The following is an 18,748-nucleotide window of genomic DNA, read 5'->3' on the forward strand; positions in this document are numbered from 1 at the left end:
TTGTAAATATAATTATAAGTTAACAAATTTAATTATATATATATATTATACATTTATTTAAATTTAATAAAAACAATTTTTTTTACAAAAAGTATAACTTTTTACTATTTTTTTCAATAAGATAATTTATAATTGAGAGATAATATATAATAATGAAATAATTGAATCTTTTCATATTTTTTAATTGTAGATTTTAAAATTTATAAAAAAATTAATTTAATTTTAGTTAACATATTATTTTAAATAAATTAAATTGTAAAAATATTACTTTATTAAAAATATCTATTTTAGAATGTCCTTTTATATAACTTAATATAAAGATAATTGTATTTTAATATATAATCAGATGATAATTTTATTTAGTTTAAACATCTATTTATAATATTATAATATAATAATTAAATATTTATTGTAATAATTAGAAAATATTATTTTTTATGATGGTTGTGCTACTAGGTTTGGGCTATAGATTTGTTTCAAAGTGTTTCTATTAATAAATTACTTTTATAAAAAAATTATTGAAGAAGATATAAATTGCTTGATTGGTTTCATTTGCTAATAATATATTTTTAGATGATTATTTATTTTTATTAAAGAAATTGAAATATTTTTTCATAAAAAATATTATCTGGATAAAAAATATTTAAAATAATTTAAGTACTTACAAATTTTAAAATTTTATTCAAAAATAAAAATTTACATTTTTTTTACTTGACTGACTTGGTTGAGGTTGGAGCGTCGAGTTCAGGTGAATTGCGGTTATCTTTTTTTTCGTCATTGAAAATATTTTTTTTTTAAGTCAATATTATTTTTCAGCTAACATATGTTTTTCGAATGATGTTAAACGCAATATTTTAATAGGCGGTGTAGGTTAGAGTGGAGGCGGAACAAATATCATGAGTGAGTAAAGGAGTTTTAACCACTACATTATTATAACAAATTCTTTTGTCATATTATATTTATTATTATTATTATTAATATTAGTATTATCAATAATATTAATATTTGTTATTATTTATATTAATAAAAATATTAATATTATAATTATTAAAAATATTTTGTATGTAATATTTTTTATATGGATACAATTCGTGTGTAATTATTCTCATTTCATAGCGCCAAACTTACATATCGATTAAATCTGTATGTAATCAGTTTTGGTTTACATTTGAAAAAATTTGTATGTAAATATCCGCATGTAATCACTTTTGGCTTACATACGAAAAAATTTATATGTAAATATCCGTATGTAATCACTTTTGGCTTATATACGAAAAAATTCGTATGTAAATATCCATATGTAATCACTTTTGGTTTACATACGAAAAAATCCGTATGTAATGTCTATTTACATACTTAATTAAATTCGTATGTAAATATCTGCATGTAATGCTCACTTTACAACGGATTCAGATTCGTATGTAATAATCAATATTTAAATGGACAATTTCTTATAGTGTTATTGGTCTAGATCCATATGCTAGAAGTGCTTAATATTAAATATTAGAAAATAATATATTATAAAAAAAAGAAATGAGATTAACAAAAGAGAAGAAGAAAGACAAATGATACGAGAAAGAATATTTTTTCTATTTTCTTTTCCTTGCTTAAATCAAAGCAGATAGTCTGAGTATATAGACAAAGAGTACCCTCATTTTAGGTCTAGCTAAAGAGACAAAATGTAAAATAAAGATCCAATAAATGCTAGAATAAGAAAAGACAAAATAAAGGTTAGACATATGTATAAAGAGAAACAATTAAGAATTAGAAAAGACAAAATTACTATTAGTTTCTTTCTAGAAGTCTTGTATCGATATCCTTTGTTACCACCTCAAGCTGGAGAGCAACCCAGTTTGAAACAAATACTTTTGAAATATTGAGGACTTAAGACTTTGATATAAATGTCAGTCAATTGCTATGTGGTAGAAATGATAAACAAATGTATGAGATCCTTCTTCAATTTGGTCCTAACAATGTGACAATATATTTCTATGTGTTTCGTACGCTCGTGAAACACTGGATTTGCTGCAATATATCTTGTTGATTCATTGTCATGGTATAAAAGAGATGATTACTCAAAAGGAACTTTGAAATATTGAAGAAGATAAGTTAGACATTGAATTTCACATGTAACAATGACCATTTCCCCGTATTCAGTTGCAGAGGAACTTTTTGATATTGTTCATTGTTTTTATTTTATTTTCAGGATACGAGGAAATTTTCAAGATACACACTAAAACCCGTCACTGATTTTCTTGAATCACTACAGGTGTCCCAATCACTATCACAAAAGACTTTTAAATGAGCATAAGTGTTGTAAGAGAAAAATAAACCAAGACTCGAAGTTGCTTTAGTATATTTGAGAATTCTAACTGTTGCATTATAGTGAACAATTGCAGGCTTAGAAAGAAATTAAGAAAGTTGTTACACACAAAAAATGTTATATCAAGTGGGTTATTAGTGAGATACATAAGTTTTCCAATCAATATTCTGTAGGCATGAACATATGTGAAATGAACACCTCCAATAAAAGATAACTTTGTATGAGTGTTTTTTATGTAAAAAATAATGTTTTTTTATAAAAGTTTTCATGTTAGGCATCACTATGCAACTTAACATCTCAGTTAGGCTGACACTTCAATGTAAAGATTAATGTTACTGTGAAACTTGTTTTAATTTTTTTGAACACAATATTATTCTTCAAATAGGAACGGATGATCACATTAATACTTAAAAGAAAAGAGCTTAAAAGAAGGTAATGTATGTATAATTTGGAGAAGTTAGTATTGATGTAATTTATTTATTTGTTTAACTAAGCTCAGAAAAAAAAATAGTCAAGTTTAATAGGTTATTTCAAGTTTAAATTCTGAACAGGATTTTGTTTTTTTATCAATACAGAAAAATAAATAAATAAATAAAGATATTTCAAGGATACCTCAACTTTTACACAAAAACTATAGCAAAAATGAGAGAATCTTAATAAGAACTCTTACAATAGCAAAAAGAAAGATTGCATAAGAAAAAACAGCAACAACCTTCCATCATTAAAACCAAACACAATCAACAAAATACATAGACCCAAACCAATATTTTCATCCAACCTTGAAGACCTTAAGCAGCCCTTGATGGTTGATCCATTAAAAAAATATTACAAACATAAACATCTAAAGACATGATTTCTCTAGCTTAAGCCTAACACTTTTTACAACCATGTGTTCTTCCTTATTGTTTGACAGTAGTTATTCCACCAATTAGCCTTCTATACTATAAGACATAATTTCGCATAACTAGAGTAGGTCCTAAGAATAATCACACCATTACACAACACTATCATCACACAATAATTTTTTTCTTCGATCATCATGGTATTGTACGATTACCCGGTCTCCCCTGCATCTAAGGCCATCACTAACTCACCCATGCAACATTACTAACCTCCACTCTGGTTGACTGAGTAGGAATTTGTGTTACATATTTAGAAAGAGAGTTTATGATTCATAATGATTTTATTCAATTCAATCGCAATTATCTTTCATAAATTATGTTTTTGAGAAAAATATTTGTACATCTTGAAAAGCTAGTTTATTTATTTTAACATTTTAAACATCAAAAGTTATAGAATATGATTATTGAGGCTTCCGAGTTGTAACAAATATTAAAGGCATTTATACTAAATTTAAGTTTTGACAATAATTATCAACAAAGTCATAAAAATAATATTTATGCAATAGAATAAATCTAATTGTATTAAACTCAACCATAAAGTTTTATTTATTATTAAAATTATGAAAATAGGAAAGAAAAAGATGGACGTAGAGGAAAGGAAAGAGAAACATGGAGAATTGTTACATCAGGAAAGGAAAGATCATATCCAATCCTAATGTTACATTAAAGAGAAAGAAATAAACTTAAACTTTGGCTATGAAAGCCTTATTTTGTAGCATATTATGAGACCATGGTCTGAAGATAAGGTGGTTGATGATGATGGTGAACATGAGAGTGAGCCCTTCTTTAGTTTACAGGAAAAATGCCTCTAAGACATCGCCAACCATCAAGGATAGGCGTCACATCACCCAGAAGAATGTCATCATATCCATCTGAGTCAAATTTGATACGTACATAATTCTCTCCTTTGAAAAGATAAGCTTCAGATTCGATATGGGAAGCAAAACACGCATCAATTCCATTTTCAAAGATCGTATCTTTCAAAACAGGAAATCCATCAACAATGTTACGAATGTTGCCAACAAGCTGCTTGGAATCATAGGCTATGCGAGTATACTGATTGCCCTTGAATAAGTAAACTTCTTTTCCTTTGTTTGATCTGAATGCAGAATCTATGCCATTCTCAAACACTGTGTTTTTTAGGCCAGGAAACATTTCAGCAATTGTGGAAGGACCTGAGAGAATCTTGTCATTTGTTGTAGCTGGAGCATAGTCTATGTAGGCACAATATTTGGTTGAGAACACATATGCTTTACTCGCTTCAGTGTCAAAGGAACAGTCCATTCCAGGTTCTGCAAAGAACGTTGCTGCAAGTGATGGAAAACCACTACTAATTAAATGCAGATTAGTCAAAATCTTATCATCTGTTTTTCCGGGAGTGTATTGCACCCGCACATACTTATTCTTCACAAAGAAATAGACTTCATATTCTCTTGATGAACGGAATGCAGCATTGATGTAAGCCATCTTTCTTAACACAAGAAATAGAGGGATATATGATATGATTTGATATGAGGATGCTTATATTCCTATGAAAGACACCTATTTATAGTGTTTTTTAGTGTTTGTATTGGAAACTAAGATGAATACACTTATTTCTCCCTTAAAGTAAAGCACGTATAAGAAGTATGATCTAACAAACCTTCCTTTATAGGTGCAGCATGTCCTTTTTGTTGGCATCATCTGTTTTTTTTATTACATATTATTTTAAATTAAATGGAAAACTTGTTTACTATTTGCATCGGAAACTACCATTAATATTACAATTTTTTTTTGTAAAAATAACCTTCTCAAAATAGATTTTAAATTGTCTTTTCGATTTATTTGATGTAAGAAATATTGGAAAATAAGATTTGAATAGAGTAGTAACACAAAAAATTATGTCTTATATATAAAAAACTAATTATATTTAAGTATAATTTTTTTAAAATTGTGTAAACTAAATAGAAAATCCCATAATATATATAGAAATAAATATTATATTTATACATAATTAAAAATATTGTGTAAACTAAATAAAAATTTCTATTATATATTATTATAGGCAACACAAATAAACCTTGTGCTGTATGTGATTCGATACACTCATGGTCACGAAATTTTGTTTTGATAATAAGATTAAATATGTTTTCTTTTACACAAGTGTGTTTTAATTTTATTTTATAATTTTGTTTTATTGTTTTAAAATCACAAACGTTGTTTTTATTTTATTGTCAGTATTATGTGAAACATATAATTTATTTTTTTTCCAGTCCTTTTTAAATTAAAAATATTATTTTCAATCTTTAGCATTTTATGACATTCCACTAATAATTAATGGGCTAAATTAAAAGCCAAGTGATAACAATTTGAAGTAAAATATTTATTAATAGAATTTTTTTTATTTTTTTTCAACAAAAAATAAAATTAATTAAAACGGGACACGTTAGGTGTCACAACCCATATAAAAAACAAGATACTTTCTTCTAGGCAAAATTTTCCCACAAAATAAATGCCAAAAAACCAGAATAATTGCTGCCATGACAGCATCTATACACTTTCAGCATAACAAAAATGTGCACCTACATCCCTACTAAAACTGCACCCAAAGAAGCATTTTTTACTAGAAAAGAATTTACCAACAACACCAAGACCAGCACCTATGGTTCAGCTCTATTGTTCACAGCTCCAACAAAGTTGCCATTCAGCATCTTTTAGTGTTTGTATATCAACAACATGATCTTGGGGCCGCTCTGGTAGAAGATAATGTAACATTGCATCTTTCCTTTGAGCCTGATGTTTTCCTTCCACTCTTTCACCATATAGAGTTTCATTTTTTTTTTATCGACAATAATAAATTAATAAATGCAAGCCACTTCAGGGGTGGTTCAACCCTTATACAAAGGAAACAAGAGATACCAAACCAACTACTAGCTAAAATCCTCAAACTAACAAACACAAGCACTAACCGGACATAGACTTAAACTACATCAAACAACCATTCTCATACACTCCAAAGGTACCATACACCAACTAGAAAAGGGACACAAAGCGGATCGAGATCTAACATTAATCCAAGACCAAACCTTTGCTTGCACCCGTGCACACACTTCAGACACATCAGCCACTCCCCTGTTGAAGATAATAAAATTCTTGTGGATCCAAATTTCACCCACCACCCCAACCCAAATTGTGCGCCACACTTCATTAACCGACTTTGAAGACTGGCACATCCTAAATTGTGCAAAGTTTAACACCGGATCAATATGGGACACAAACGCCACCCTCAACCACTCTAGGCAAAGGCACCAAACCCGCTAAGCAAATTTGCAATCGAAAAACAAATGGCGGTAAGACTCTTCCTCCTTCCCACACAAACAACACAAAAGGCTACCAACCAACACACCTCGCCTTTCCAAATTGGCCCTAGTAGCGATCTTATTCTCCAACATCCTCTAGGCAGTGACTAAAGTAGAAGGCACGACTTTACAGTTCCATAACTTACAGTATGTCGGGGAGAAAACAACCTCACAATCCCTCCTAAGAAGAGAATAAGCAGAACTAACAGAAAACGTCTGAAGACCCCCTGCCTTCCAAACCCACTTATCCGCTTCTCCCAGGACCAAGCTAACCTCAAGTAAAGCCTGATATAACTGATCCACCAAAGGTTTCTCCCATTCAAACAAAGACCTACACCATGCTAAATGCCAAACCCACACGCCATCAGACCAGGACCCAATCTCAGCCACCTTTGCATCTTTGATCGGACACATGGAGAACAGTCTCGGAAATACTCTCTTCAGCGCATCTTGACCTAGCCAGCAGTCCTCCCAGAAAAGAACATCCTTTCCATCACCAACTTTCCAACTAATCCCGTCTTCAAAACTACTACCCCACCCCTTCGAAACCCACACCTTTTTTAAGTCTTTCCACCAAAGAGAGCACCTACTGCTTTTCTCTTCCTCTCTAAAACTTCTCTAACCACCATATTTGGAGACAAGAATCTCTTTCCAAAGACCATCCTTATTCGAACCCAACCTCCATATCCACTTGCCTAACAAAGCCACATTAAAAGTCTTTAGATCAATTATACCAAGGCCCCCAAGTTCGCAAGGTTTGCAAACCTTCTCCCAGGAGGCCCAAACGATCTTCCTTCCTTTAGATCCCCAACCCTAAAGAAAATCCCTTTGAATCCTGACCAACTTGTTTGCCATCCCGGAAGGCAATTTAAACAGTGACATAAAGAATAACGGGATGGAAGAAAGAACAGACTTGATCAAACACACTCTCCCTGCCAACGACAAGCACTTACTTTTCCACCTGCTAAGCCTAGTCTTAACCTTCTCAATCACCCCATTCCAAAAGTCATCGCGTTTATGACTCCCACCAACAGGCAAACCCAAGTAAACAAAAGGAGAACCCATTACATCACACTTAAGGATATCTGCAAAACTCCGAAGCGAACCATGACTCAACCTCGTTCCGCCAATCCTACTTTTCACAAAGCCCAGAGACAAGTTCAAAAAATTGCAATATCGCCTTAATATTGAAAATGCTTTTGGTGTTAGCTTCACAGATAGAGTCTCATAAACCTTAACAATGTCACCATCATCAATCCGCCCCCAGCTAGCAGCAAAATCAGTCATAAAAACCAGCCGCTAGACCTTCCAAATTCTTTCTCTCTGCATTCTCCTCTGACATTTGTTAGTCTCAGCTCTCCTCCAGCTTTACCTGCACCAAGAAACACTACCTTCCTCACCTCTCAACTAATTCAAAGATACAATACATGCTGCCCATGACAATGATCGTAAGTAATTCATTCTATAATTATTGTTACAACCCAGGAATATATGCATTGAATATTGAAAATAGATTAGTTACATATTTATACGCTTATTTTGTTGCCATTTTAATATAGGTTAAAAGTGATAAAATCCAATCAGAAAAAGAGAATTTGACTTTTCTTTCTTTATGTTTCATCCATATCCATGATTGTACTTGTGCCAAAGTAAAAATTTCCTCTACATCTATCTTTGCTTTGTTAAAAATAATCTTGTTTCTATGTTTCCATATACATCATACTACTGAGACCCAAAGGCTTTTCCATAATCTATTTCCTTCTTGATTAAAACATATGCAAGAGAATTGTTCGAAATGATAAATCAACTCATTGTGATTCACGGAACTAGTCCCCATCCAACTAAAGAACATATTCCGCACTTTATTTGATTCCTTACATGAAACAATGATGTGTGAAGTTGTCTCCTCCTCCCTCCAAAAAAAACCTATTAATAGAATGATATAATACGATAACAATTTAAAGTAAATAGAATGTCAATAAAATAAACGTTTGAATAAATAAATAATATACTTTTTACATATCTTAAACATATTTAACAAAGAATAAATTCAGCAGAAAAAATAAGTTAAATAAATGACTAAAAATAGAATTTAATCTGTATAAAATTGGTTAAAATATATGTTTTAGTTTTTTTAAGTTTCTTCACAGTCTTCAAAATCTTTTCCTAGAAAAGTTGTAAGAAGAGGATTTCACAAGTTTTGCAGTAGTGCTAATACACTCTTAAACAATATTAATTGAGATTTTTTTTTCTATCAATAATAAATAAATAAAATAAAATAAAACATAGTGAATATTTAAACCTTTATAAAATAAATTTACATCAAACAAAAATAGATAGAGAAAAGCATAGAAAAGCATGTAAAGAACTACAACCTATTAAGAGTTAACTACAATCCATTTAAATCCATTTAAGACCATCTAATAGTACAATAGTTACAAAGGTGGAAAAAAAAAACAATTGGGTTTACTGCAACAATGCTTAGGATCCTCCACTGACAAAATCAGATTAAATATTTTCAAGAGTACAACAATTACAAAGGTGACAAAAAAAAAACAATTGGATTTACTGCAAGAGTGCTTTGGATCCTCCATTGACAAAAACAGATTAAATATTTTCAAGTCCAATTGAGACTAGTTTTGGAACTCAACCATTGCCATAACATATAACACCATAACTACATTGCATGAACATCATAGGCATAATTCACTCCATAGGTGGTATGTATGCATTCGATTTAATGTTACTATAAGGATGGTGAGATTGGTCCTTAATTTTTTTGTTTCTCTTTAATTGATAGTGTTGGGGTAGGCAGTAGGAGGTTTCATTTGGGTTTTTGTTGTATATGTGGAAATGTGCTCTTTGTCTTTATTGCTCCGTATGAGGGTTTGACCATCCTTAAATGAGTCTGTTTAATTTAATTGTTCCTTACCGATAAAAAAAACTCCATAGTTCCTCCTTCCTCCAACATTTATAGAGAATGGTTTGGAATTACAAGTCATTCTACAAAATGTTATAAAATTTTAAAAAATTCAACATATAAACCATGATTGACACAAAAATCATTGTTTTTATAGAAATTCAAATAAACATGACGATATACAAAATCGTTTTTTTTATCAGCAAGCAAAAATGAATAAATATATGAACCACTTTAGGGGTGATCCAACCCTTATACAGAACAACAAACCAACAACTCCTCATATTTCCCTTTACAACTTGTCAACAAGCCGACAAGACTAACAGAAATACAAAAGCGAACTAACACCACAAATCCAACCTATTTAAATAGAAAAACCTGGAAACTCTCAATTACTTAATTAAAAACATACATGTCATAGGATCAAGGCACCAATCAGAATAAGAAAAGCTAGTTGAGACAATTTTAGACGTAACGCGAGACTATACATTTAATTGCACCAAGGAGAAAACTTCATAAAGATCAATCACTCTGCCTTTAAAATATATATATTTGTTCCTATGCTTCCAAATTTCACCAACAACTGCAACCCAAACACATCCCCACACTTCATTGACAATAACAGGTACATTCAACAACTTAAAATGTAATAAGTGTGAGACAGGATCATGAAGATTAACCGACACCAACCCCAACCAAGCGTAGCACAGGTTCTAAACCAGCCAAGCAAATCTACATTCAAAAAAAAATATCGAGTTGACTCCACTTCCACTTCGCAAAAACAACAAAGGTTACTACTACCAACAACAATCCCTCATCTTTCCAAATTATCCTTAGAAACAATCGAATTAACCAGCACCCTCCAAACAGTAAATTGTGCTTAGGGCAAATCTTTAATCTTCCACAGGAAATCAAAGAAGGGCAAATTGACCTCTCAGAAGAACCTTTTAAAATCTTGTAAACAAATTTTACTAAGTACCCAAAAATCTTGTCGTCCTTCCAAATCCATCTATCATTGAATTCCGACACAGGATTCAAACCTTGCAACACCTGTAAAGGTTGAAATTCTTGATTCTTCTCCCATTCAAACAGACCTCTCCTCCAAACAAGCTTCCACTCCCAAGAACCATTAACCCACTCCTCAAACGACGAAATTAAAATAGATTTATTATGACTCAATGAAAACATTCTTGGGAATTTTCTCTTCAGGTCTTCGTTACCCTAAGTATCTTCCCAAAACAAGACATCCTTCTCATTCTCAATTTTGCACTCAAAACAATCATCATTTTTTTTTATCCCAATCCTCCATCCCCCAAACCCCCTTCGGATCTTTCCTCCACAGGGAATCCTTATTATTAATCCTTTGATCTTTCAAACTCCTCCAACCTCCATATTTAGACTCAAGAATCTCCTTTCACAGACCACCATTTTCAGAACACAGACGTCAAATCCATTTCCCCAGCAAGGCCACGTTGAAGAGCCTTAAGTTCAAAATACCAAGACCACCAACATCCTGTGGCTCACAAACCTTTTTCCAAGAAACCCAAGTGACCTTCCTCCCTTTCGAACCCCAACTCCACATAAAGCTTCTTTGTAATTTCTCAATCTCCTTCCACACCACAAGAGGCATCTTGTACAAAGAAACATAAAACAACGAGATAGAAGACAAAACCGATTTTATCAAACAGGTCCTTTCATCCAACGAGAGGTATATGCCTTTCCATCTACCCAATTTGCTTTTGATTTTATATAAAATTCCAGCCCAAAACTCACCTCTCTTATGACACCCCCACAAGCATCCCCAGGTAATTAAAAGGAGATTTCATCACATTACAGTTAAGGATGGCTGCAAAATGTTGAACCACAGTATGATCAACACCCACACCACCAATTCTACTCATCAAGAAATTTACCTTAAGACTGGAAGCAAGCTCAAAGCAGTTCAAAAATGACTTTTAGGTTAAAGAAACTTTTAGGATTAGCTTCACAAAAGAAGAAAGTATCATCTGCATATTAGAGCATATTAACCTTAACCTTTTGAACTCCGATCTCCAGACTCTCGACCAAGTTCTTCTCTATTGCTTTCCTTGACACGTCTATCAAACCTTCTGCCACAATCAGAAATAAAAAATGTGCTAAAGGGTTGCCTTAACGTAAGCCCCTCTTCGAAAAGAAAAACTCCTTAGATGGACTCCCATTCACAAGCACAAACAAAGAGAAAGATTTCATACAAGATTTTATCAAAATCATTATCTAATAAATCTTCATAGATAACGATTTGGAAAAAAATCTTTGTCTATTTAGTAGAGAACGATTTAGACCTTAAAAATCTTGGTTTATGAGCTTATTTAGAAGTCATCACGTTCTCTTCCTCCCTTGGAACTTTCTTCTAATATTTAAAATCAAAAGTAAAAAACGAAGGAAGAAGGAATTAAAGAAAAACAAGAAGAAAAACAGAAAATAAACTAGTTGTGTCCTAAGTGAGAGTGCAAGTGATACTTAGAGCCTCTTGGCGCACTCTCACTTTTTAATGCGTGAGTTAACTATTACAATGTTCTTAATGGTAATGTTTTGAGATCATTTTCCCAAACAACAAAAGAAAGCAAGAAATTAAAAACTCAAAGGTTTCGCGATACTAAATCCTATTACAATTTTTTTTTCTTCACTTGTCAAATTCTTCCTTCACTTGGTATTTTTTTTATTCTTGAACCTTAATTGTTGCCATTTCCAAATAAGCATGGTTTGAGCACTGAATCACCAAGGATAAAAATTAGCTTCCCAATTTCAAAATCAAAATTCTACTCAAGATGAAATTCACTTAAGGAACCCAATAAGTAAAAAATAAAGAAAAAACCCAATTAAAAATTGCTAAACTTAAATGGAATTCATTTGACAACTTCAAAGAGTAATTTGAAGACACAAAAAAAGAAATAAAGCTGGAAAAATTGTAAGCACACAAAATGGAAACCTAAGAATAACACTAGAATGGATTTCAAAACAAAAATTCTAGAATAATTTGTTTGTGCACCCTAGATGGTTTAGAGTTGCATTGAATCTAAGGAGGCTCAATTGCAACAATAGTTAGACTCTTTGTTTTTCTATTTACACCTTATTCTAATTGACTCAATACATGACCCGTTAAAATTGGCCCAAAATATGGCCCAAGAAAATTACCCAAATACAAGTCTAAAATAAAGCCTATACTACTCTATACAATATTTATAAAACTAGATATAAATGGAAGAACAAACAATAATTAATAGTCTTTTAGAGACTAATTTAAAATGTAAAATATTAATAGCTAAAACTTTGATAACTAATTTAGATACCAATTTAAAAACTATTTTATAAATTTTTATAATAATAAAAAACACTTTAGATACTAATTTTTTTAGTTTTAAAAATAATATCTAATTTAATCATAATGATTATTTATTTTTATTTTTAAATTAAGTTGCTATTAATTATTTTTGTTGTAGTGTATTTAAAAACGAGAATCCATTGAGAATTTCTTTGGCCTTTAAGTAAAATTGAATGAAATCCATTATCCGTTAACCAAAATTGTCAAGTATTATAGTAATAGTTAATTATAAAATGTTAATAAATTCTTAAAGTTACTGAAATTTGTTAGTCCTTGATATTATTACTGCAAATTTATATTAGATTATGACAAGACTATATTTATTATGCTTTTAAAGCTGGCCGTATGAAAATATAAATTAATGAAATGTTTTTTCCTTTTGTTATTATACGAATCGATTTCATGTTTCAAATTGATTTGTTACAATTCTCTTTATTTATTTCTTCACTGTTAATTAAATATAAGATGATCTCTCTTATTTTTATTTTGATATAATTGTCTTGGGTTGGAATGATGGAAGCTTAGAATTTTATACCAAATAATATCCAAAACTTTAATACATGCAACGACTTTTACTTTTTCTAACATAAACAAAAGTCTTTCTCCTTCCACTTCTCTGCACACCACGCTCACGTGGAGACAAATTAATTATTACCACATATCACTACAACTTGTCTTAAGAGATTTTGCACACTATATTATTTTCTCTTTTATGATAAAGACTTTGATATCTTGTTACAATAAACATCAATATTTTTTAAAAAATTTAAAATATTATTATTATTATTATTATAGTAAATAAAATTATTAAGTGAGTGTTTTTCGGTATTAATATTTTAGATATCTTGTGTATATATACATACATATATATATATATTTATTGGTTAGAAATTAAGACCGTCACAAGAATTTATTAACAGACATCGCAAAAGGAGATTAATTAAGGCACAGGCTGGAGATAATTAATGTTGTGGATCGATTCATTCAATCTGACATATCTGCTTGATTTAATTTGACAACAAGGGAAGATATTTGTTATGGCACCAGAAATTAAAGTATATATAGCAGATATACACATAATAATGCAGCAGCTATCAGACATGGCACTCTTCCATCTGAACATCTTTGACCTTCAAAGGCTCATACTCTCCGTGATACACTTCAAGGTGATCTGACAAAACAGATTTATCAATATTCTGATGGTGGTAGGACTTGCAAACGAAATAGAGCACCGTTTGGATCACAAGTTGGAACAGGTACAACTGAGAGAACAGCACCAAACACACGATCCCATAAAGTGTTCTGTCTACAGACCCTAGCCTCCACCCATGCACCACCGTTTTCTTGAACAGAAATTGTATCAACCCAAAGGAAACCACGAGCTTCAAGAATATGAGTACGGATAAACCCATCTTCCCCCTTATCAACTCGTTGCTCTTCACCATGGCTCCAACCCCACACGACTCTTCCAACACCGTCACAACACTAGCCAGATTCCAAACCACGGTTAAGTAGACAAACCCGGCGAAATAGAAGAACGTCAGTACCACAAAAATCCCAACTCCACCACTCCTTCCCCCGACTGTAAGTGCCCATATGATGAAAACAAACACTGCCATGACGTTGTAGACGAAAAGGGCCCCGAAGGTGCACAAAAAGGTTACCATGAGTCTCTTCCAAACCTTGGGAACGACGGTCATGACCTTGGAGAAAGTGAGCTCTCTTTCGGTGTAAATTGAGGCGACGGTGTATACGACTGCTGAGGTGGAGAGGAGGGAGAAGATGAGGAGGAAGGTGAAGTAGAAGAGCTTGAAGAGCATCAAGGTGGCCCATTCGGAAGAGAGCATGTTGGAGAGGTTGTGGTACTGGGGTGTGTCTTGTGGGGTTTCCATCATTTGTTGTGAATTTTTAATGATCTTGCTGAAGAGGATGTTGGAGACTTCGATGTGGATGAGGAAGATGAAGGAGAGAGGAAGGATTAGAGTTAGGGTGATCTTGCTGAAGATCTTTCTGCATGCAAATATGATATTGTAGGATTCTCTGTAGACGCCACAGAACCCCAGGAACTGCATCTCCTCTTGTTCTCTGTCCATAACTCTCTTTTTTCTCCAATGGAGTTTTGCTTTTGGTTTGGGTTTGGTGGGGGAGATATGGGTTCAGAATATATGAGGAAATGCTTTGCCAACAGAATCTGCCCAAGCTTGATATTAGACCCGGTTGCTCTCCACCCACGTTAGCCTTGAATGTTCGATTAAACTAAAGTCAACGATATTTTTCTTTTATCGGTATAATAATCACTCAGGTGCACATTCAATTAAAAAATAAAAAATCCAACCAATGAAAAACCCAATATTTTGAATTAGATTTAGAAGACAATTCAAAGCAAATGTATGAATTTAAGATTGATTCGATAATAAAACTGGATTATATATCCAATTCAACTTTAAACACATTTTATTAATTTGAATTAGATAGTTTGAATTTTTTATTTCAAACCAGATTAAATCATAAATAATATTTTAATTAAATAACATTTTAGCTCAAAACTTATCCAAAGCTTTGCATGAAAGAACTTTTAAAAATACATGAATAAAAAAGGAACAGTTTATGTTTCCCAATTAGATTTGAAGAATTAAATAACATGTATATATATGGTAAAAAGTTCACTAGAAGCATAATTTTAATCAGGATCTTCCATGTACAAATTTTTAATTAAAAGAAGGTTAAAAGGGTTTCTTTCTAACGGTTTGAATTAAGAAAATAAAAGTATAAATTATCAAATGAAAATGAAAACATATGTTATATTAAAAACATATATCTAGTTTAATGCTTATTTAAAAAATTAAAGATTCTTATTATTGAATGCACTATATATAGATAAATATTTTGTTTATCATATTAATTTAATTTTAATTTAAACTTTAAAAATAGGTAAATTTAAAATTTGATTAATGAATCCTTTTTATAATTTTATGTGATTTTTTTTTTATTTTGAGATATTTTCAATGAAGAGACATCTTTAGAAAAGCAAGCATAAAAAATGCATTTGCCAAGGATAGTGAAGAAGCTGATAAAAAAAAAAGGATAGTGACGAATGGCATGTTGGTAAATGTAGTGAAGATGGAGGTGGTTTCCCTTAATAGCTTTATTTTGTCCATAATGGACGGCGAAGACTAATTAAAGAATTATTGTATAATCGTTAACGTTACGGCCAAGCCGTGACGAAGACTACGAATGAGAATAATAATAAATAATATTTCTTTCTTAATAATAAATATCGCTTTGGTTTTTGTTCTTCTTCATCGACTCTATCAACCACCAAACGTCCTGCATTTTTACAACCCTCTTTTACGGCTTTGATATGTTCTTTGTTTGTACCAAAACAATCTAATTCAATATAATAATTCATAATGTAATTAAAAATTATTTGGTTTTATTCCTTTAAAAATTATGTTTGTGAGGGTTCTTTAATTAATTGGAAGGATAAAAATTCATCAAAATTAAATCCTATTACTCATATTTGTATTTAGATATTTATTCTCACCAATATTTTGTAAATTATAAGTTAAAAAGTTAATCACGCTTTTTTAAATGGTATGTTTATGTCCAATTTACATATTGAATACACTCATTACACTTATTATATATGATGAAGTGTTTAATTTAAAAAATATTTTTTTATCTATAATAATTCTAGTATTCAATACAATTTAGAAAAAACAAATATAATAATTTTCTTAAAATTGAATTTTTTTATATAATTTTTTATTATAATTATAGAAATAAAGAATAAATTAATATCTTTTGTACCATAAATAAATTTTAATTATTCTTTAATATAGTTTATAACAATATAATATATAATATAAAGATTTAAGAGAAAGAATAATCATAGGTAGTTTAAATGATCTTTTAGTACCAGAAATTGACTTGGCTGGCCAGGGTTCTTGGTAAAATTGTTTGACCAAGACATGGTGGAGAACGTGTAAAATGTTCTTCAACCTGCTATGTGTGTTGAACACGAGAGAAGATAAATTATATATTTTTAAGATCTTATATATATTTTTATCTAATTTTTTTATTACGTAATAAAAAATAATTTTTATTTTTTATTAAGTGTCGTATTAAAAATTTAAGATCTGAAATTTGTTGTGATACGTCAACACTTTAATATAGAAGTTTTATAATATTTACTTCTTAATTCAGATGCTTCTTACATTCATTAAAGCATCTTTACTTATAAATTATAAGATTAAATCTAAATTTTATAAGACCTAATCATTGGAATATGTTGACATGTAAAAAAAAAATCGAAATTATAAGAATAAAAAAAAAATCTATTTTAAAAATATATTTTTGTGTCAATGATAAAATAAAACATTAGTGAGAATGTAAGTCTTTTGTATTTTAAAAAAATTGTAAAAATCTTAAAAATAATGTGATATAATAATATTTACAAAAAAATAAATTACAATTTTATAAAATAAATCTTGTAATACCAATTTTATTTATTCTAGGCATGATAACAAGGTTAAATAAAATGCAAGAACGTGGTAAATATAAATATATAAGAATTATAACCAAAATTAAAATATAGATTACTAGTTAACAATGTATGTATATATTATTCTACACGACTTGAAATAATAAAACTAATAGCATATGCAATGCACTAACTAATTAAAAATTAGTATAAGTTATGTATATAATCATTATAAATTAAAATGTATATAATCATTATAAATTAAATATAATAATATGCGTCACCTTTCTAAACCGCTTATTGTCTATCATAAGATGCAACACTTATAAATTCAAGTTTCACACCATTTTCATCTTATAAAATGCTCTATTAAATTGAGTTAGACCCAGAATTGAGTTAAATCTAAATTTAGGCAAGAAATACTTATAATACACTTAAAAATTAAAAATTAATTGTGTTTTTATTTTCTTAGCAACATTGTTTAGCTTAAAACAACCATTTTCGAAAAATGTTTAAATTAAAATGATATGGTAATGAATACTTCCTTTTGCTCATAAAAAAAAAATTGTGATGGATACTTTGACGGTGTGAATAATATTTTAAATTATTAATTTTTTTTCTCTCCTTCCTTCTTTTTTTAATCTCTAATTTTAATTCGGAACGAATCAGTGACAATAGCTAAATTTCAGTAGATTGAGACAGCAAAGCCACTTTGTCATTTATAAGACTCAGTTGCATATTTAAATTGTCTATAAAGGATTCTACCCTTCGTTTCGTTTAATGGGAATTATGCTTCAAAAATATTAATAATATTAAAATATTATTTTAAATTATTAATTCAATTATTATTGATTTTAATTATATATTACTAGTTAAAAAAAACTAAATATAGAAGATATAAAATCACTATAAATTAAAAATAGTAATAAATATCACCTATAAAAATGCTGTATATTATAAGGTAAAATACTTAAAACGATATTAATAAACAAATTAGAAAGTGGTATTATTTTGATATTTGCGGCTTTAAGTGAAAATGAAACAATCGCTTATAATAAAATTAGGTACCTAATTTTATTCCAGCGACATTTTCTTGAAGTCTAATTCATTGATATATTCAAGTAACTAATATAAGAAAGTTTTTTTAAGAAGATGACGTTATGATATGTTATATTGCAGTAATTAACTAATATAAGAAGGTTTTTTTAAGAAGGTGACGTTATGATATGTTATATTGTAGTGATTGAAATTGGATTGGTATGTTATGTGAAGTTGCCATGAATGAAATTACATGAAATAAATTCACACAAGAAAAAGTTGTTTTTTCATGGATAATTACTCAAGAACTTGTAATGTTATTAATTCAAAAAAAAAGTTGAAGTTTTGGGCACATTACCTACGACGGTTAGGTGGTAGAAATT

At 30.0% G+C, this 18,748-nt stretch overlaps 3 protein-coding genes across 3 annotated transcripts; all 3 read right to left on the reverse strand.

Moving 5' to 3' along the window:
- Positions 1-3,742: 3,742 nt before the first annotated feature.
- Positions 3,743-4,752, reverse strand: LOC137821611 (albumin-2-like). Its single transcript, XM_068626292.1, has one exon. The coding sequence runs from the start codon at positions 4,690-4,692 to the stop codon at positions 4,012-4,014; it is 681 nt and encodes a 226-aa protein (XP_068482393.1). The 5' UTR covers positions 4,693-4,752; the 3' UTR covers positions 3,743-4,011.
- Positions 4,753-6,659: 1,907 nt separating this feature from the next.
- LOC137822292 (uncharacterized) lies at positions 6,660-7,850 on the reverse strand. Its single transcript, XM_068627178.1, has 3 exons — positions 7,517-7,850; positions 7,298-7,398; positions 6,660-7,181 (listed from the first exon to the last, which is right to left on the reverse strand). Exons 1-3 carry the CDS (start codon positions 7,848-7,850, stop codon positions 6,660-6,662), a joined length of 957 nt encoding a protein of 318 aa, XP_068483279.1.
- A 5,947-nt stretch (positions 7,851-13,797) lies between these two features.
- On the reverse strand, positions 13,798-15,167 carry LOC137820969 (uncharacterized). The gene has a single exon (XM_068625331.1). It carries the CDS (start codon positions 14,935-14,937, stop codon positions 13,939-13,941), a length of 999 nt encoding a protein of 332 aa, XP_068481432.1. The 5' UTR covers positions 14,938-15,167; the 3' UTR covers positions 13,798-13,938.
- Between the last annotated feature and the right edge of the window lie 3,581 nt (positions 15,168-18,748).

This window comes from Phaseolus vulgaris, chromosome 9 (genome assembly GCF_000499845.2).
Source record: "Phaseolus vulgaris cultivar G19833 chromosome 9, P. vulgaris v2.0, whole genome shotgun sequence".
Lineage (NCBI taxonomy): Eukaryota > Viridiplantae > Streptophyta > Magnoliopsida > Fabales > Fabaceae > Phaseolus > Phaseolus vulgaris.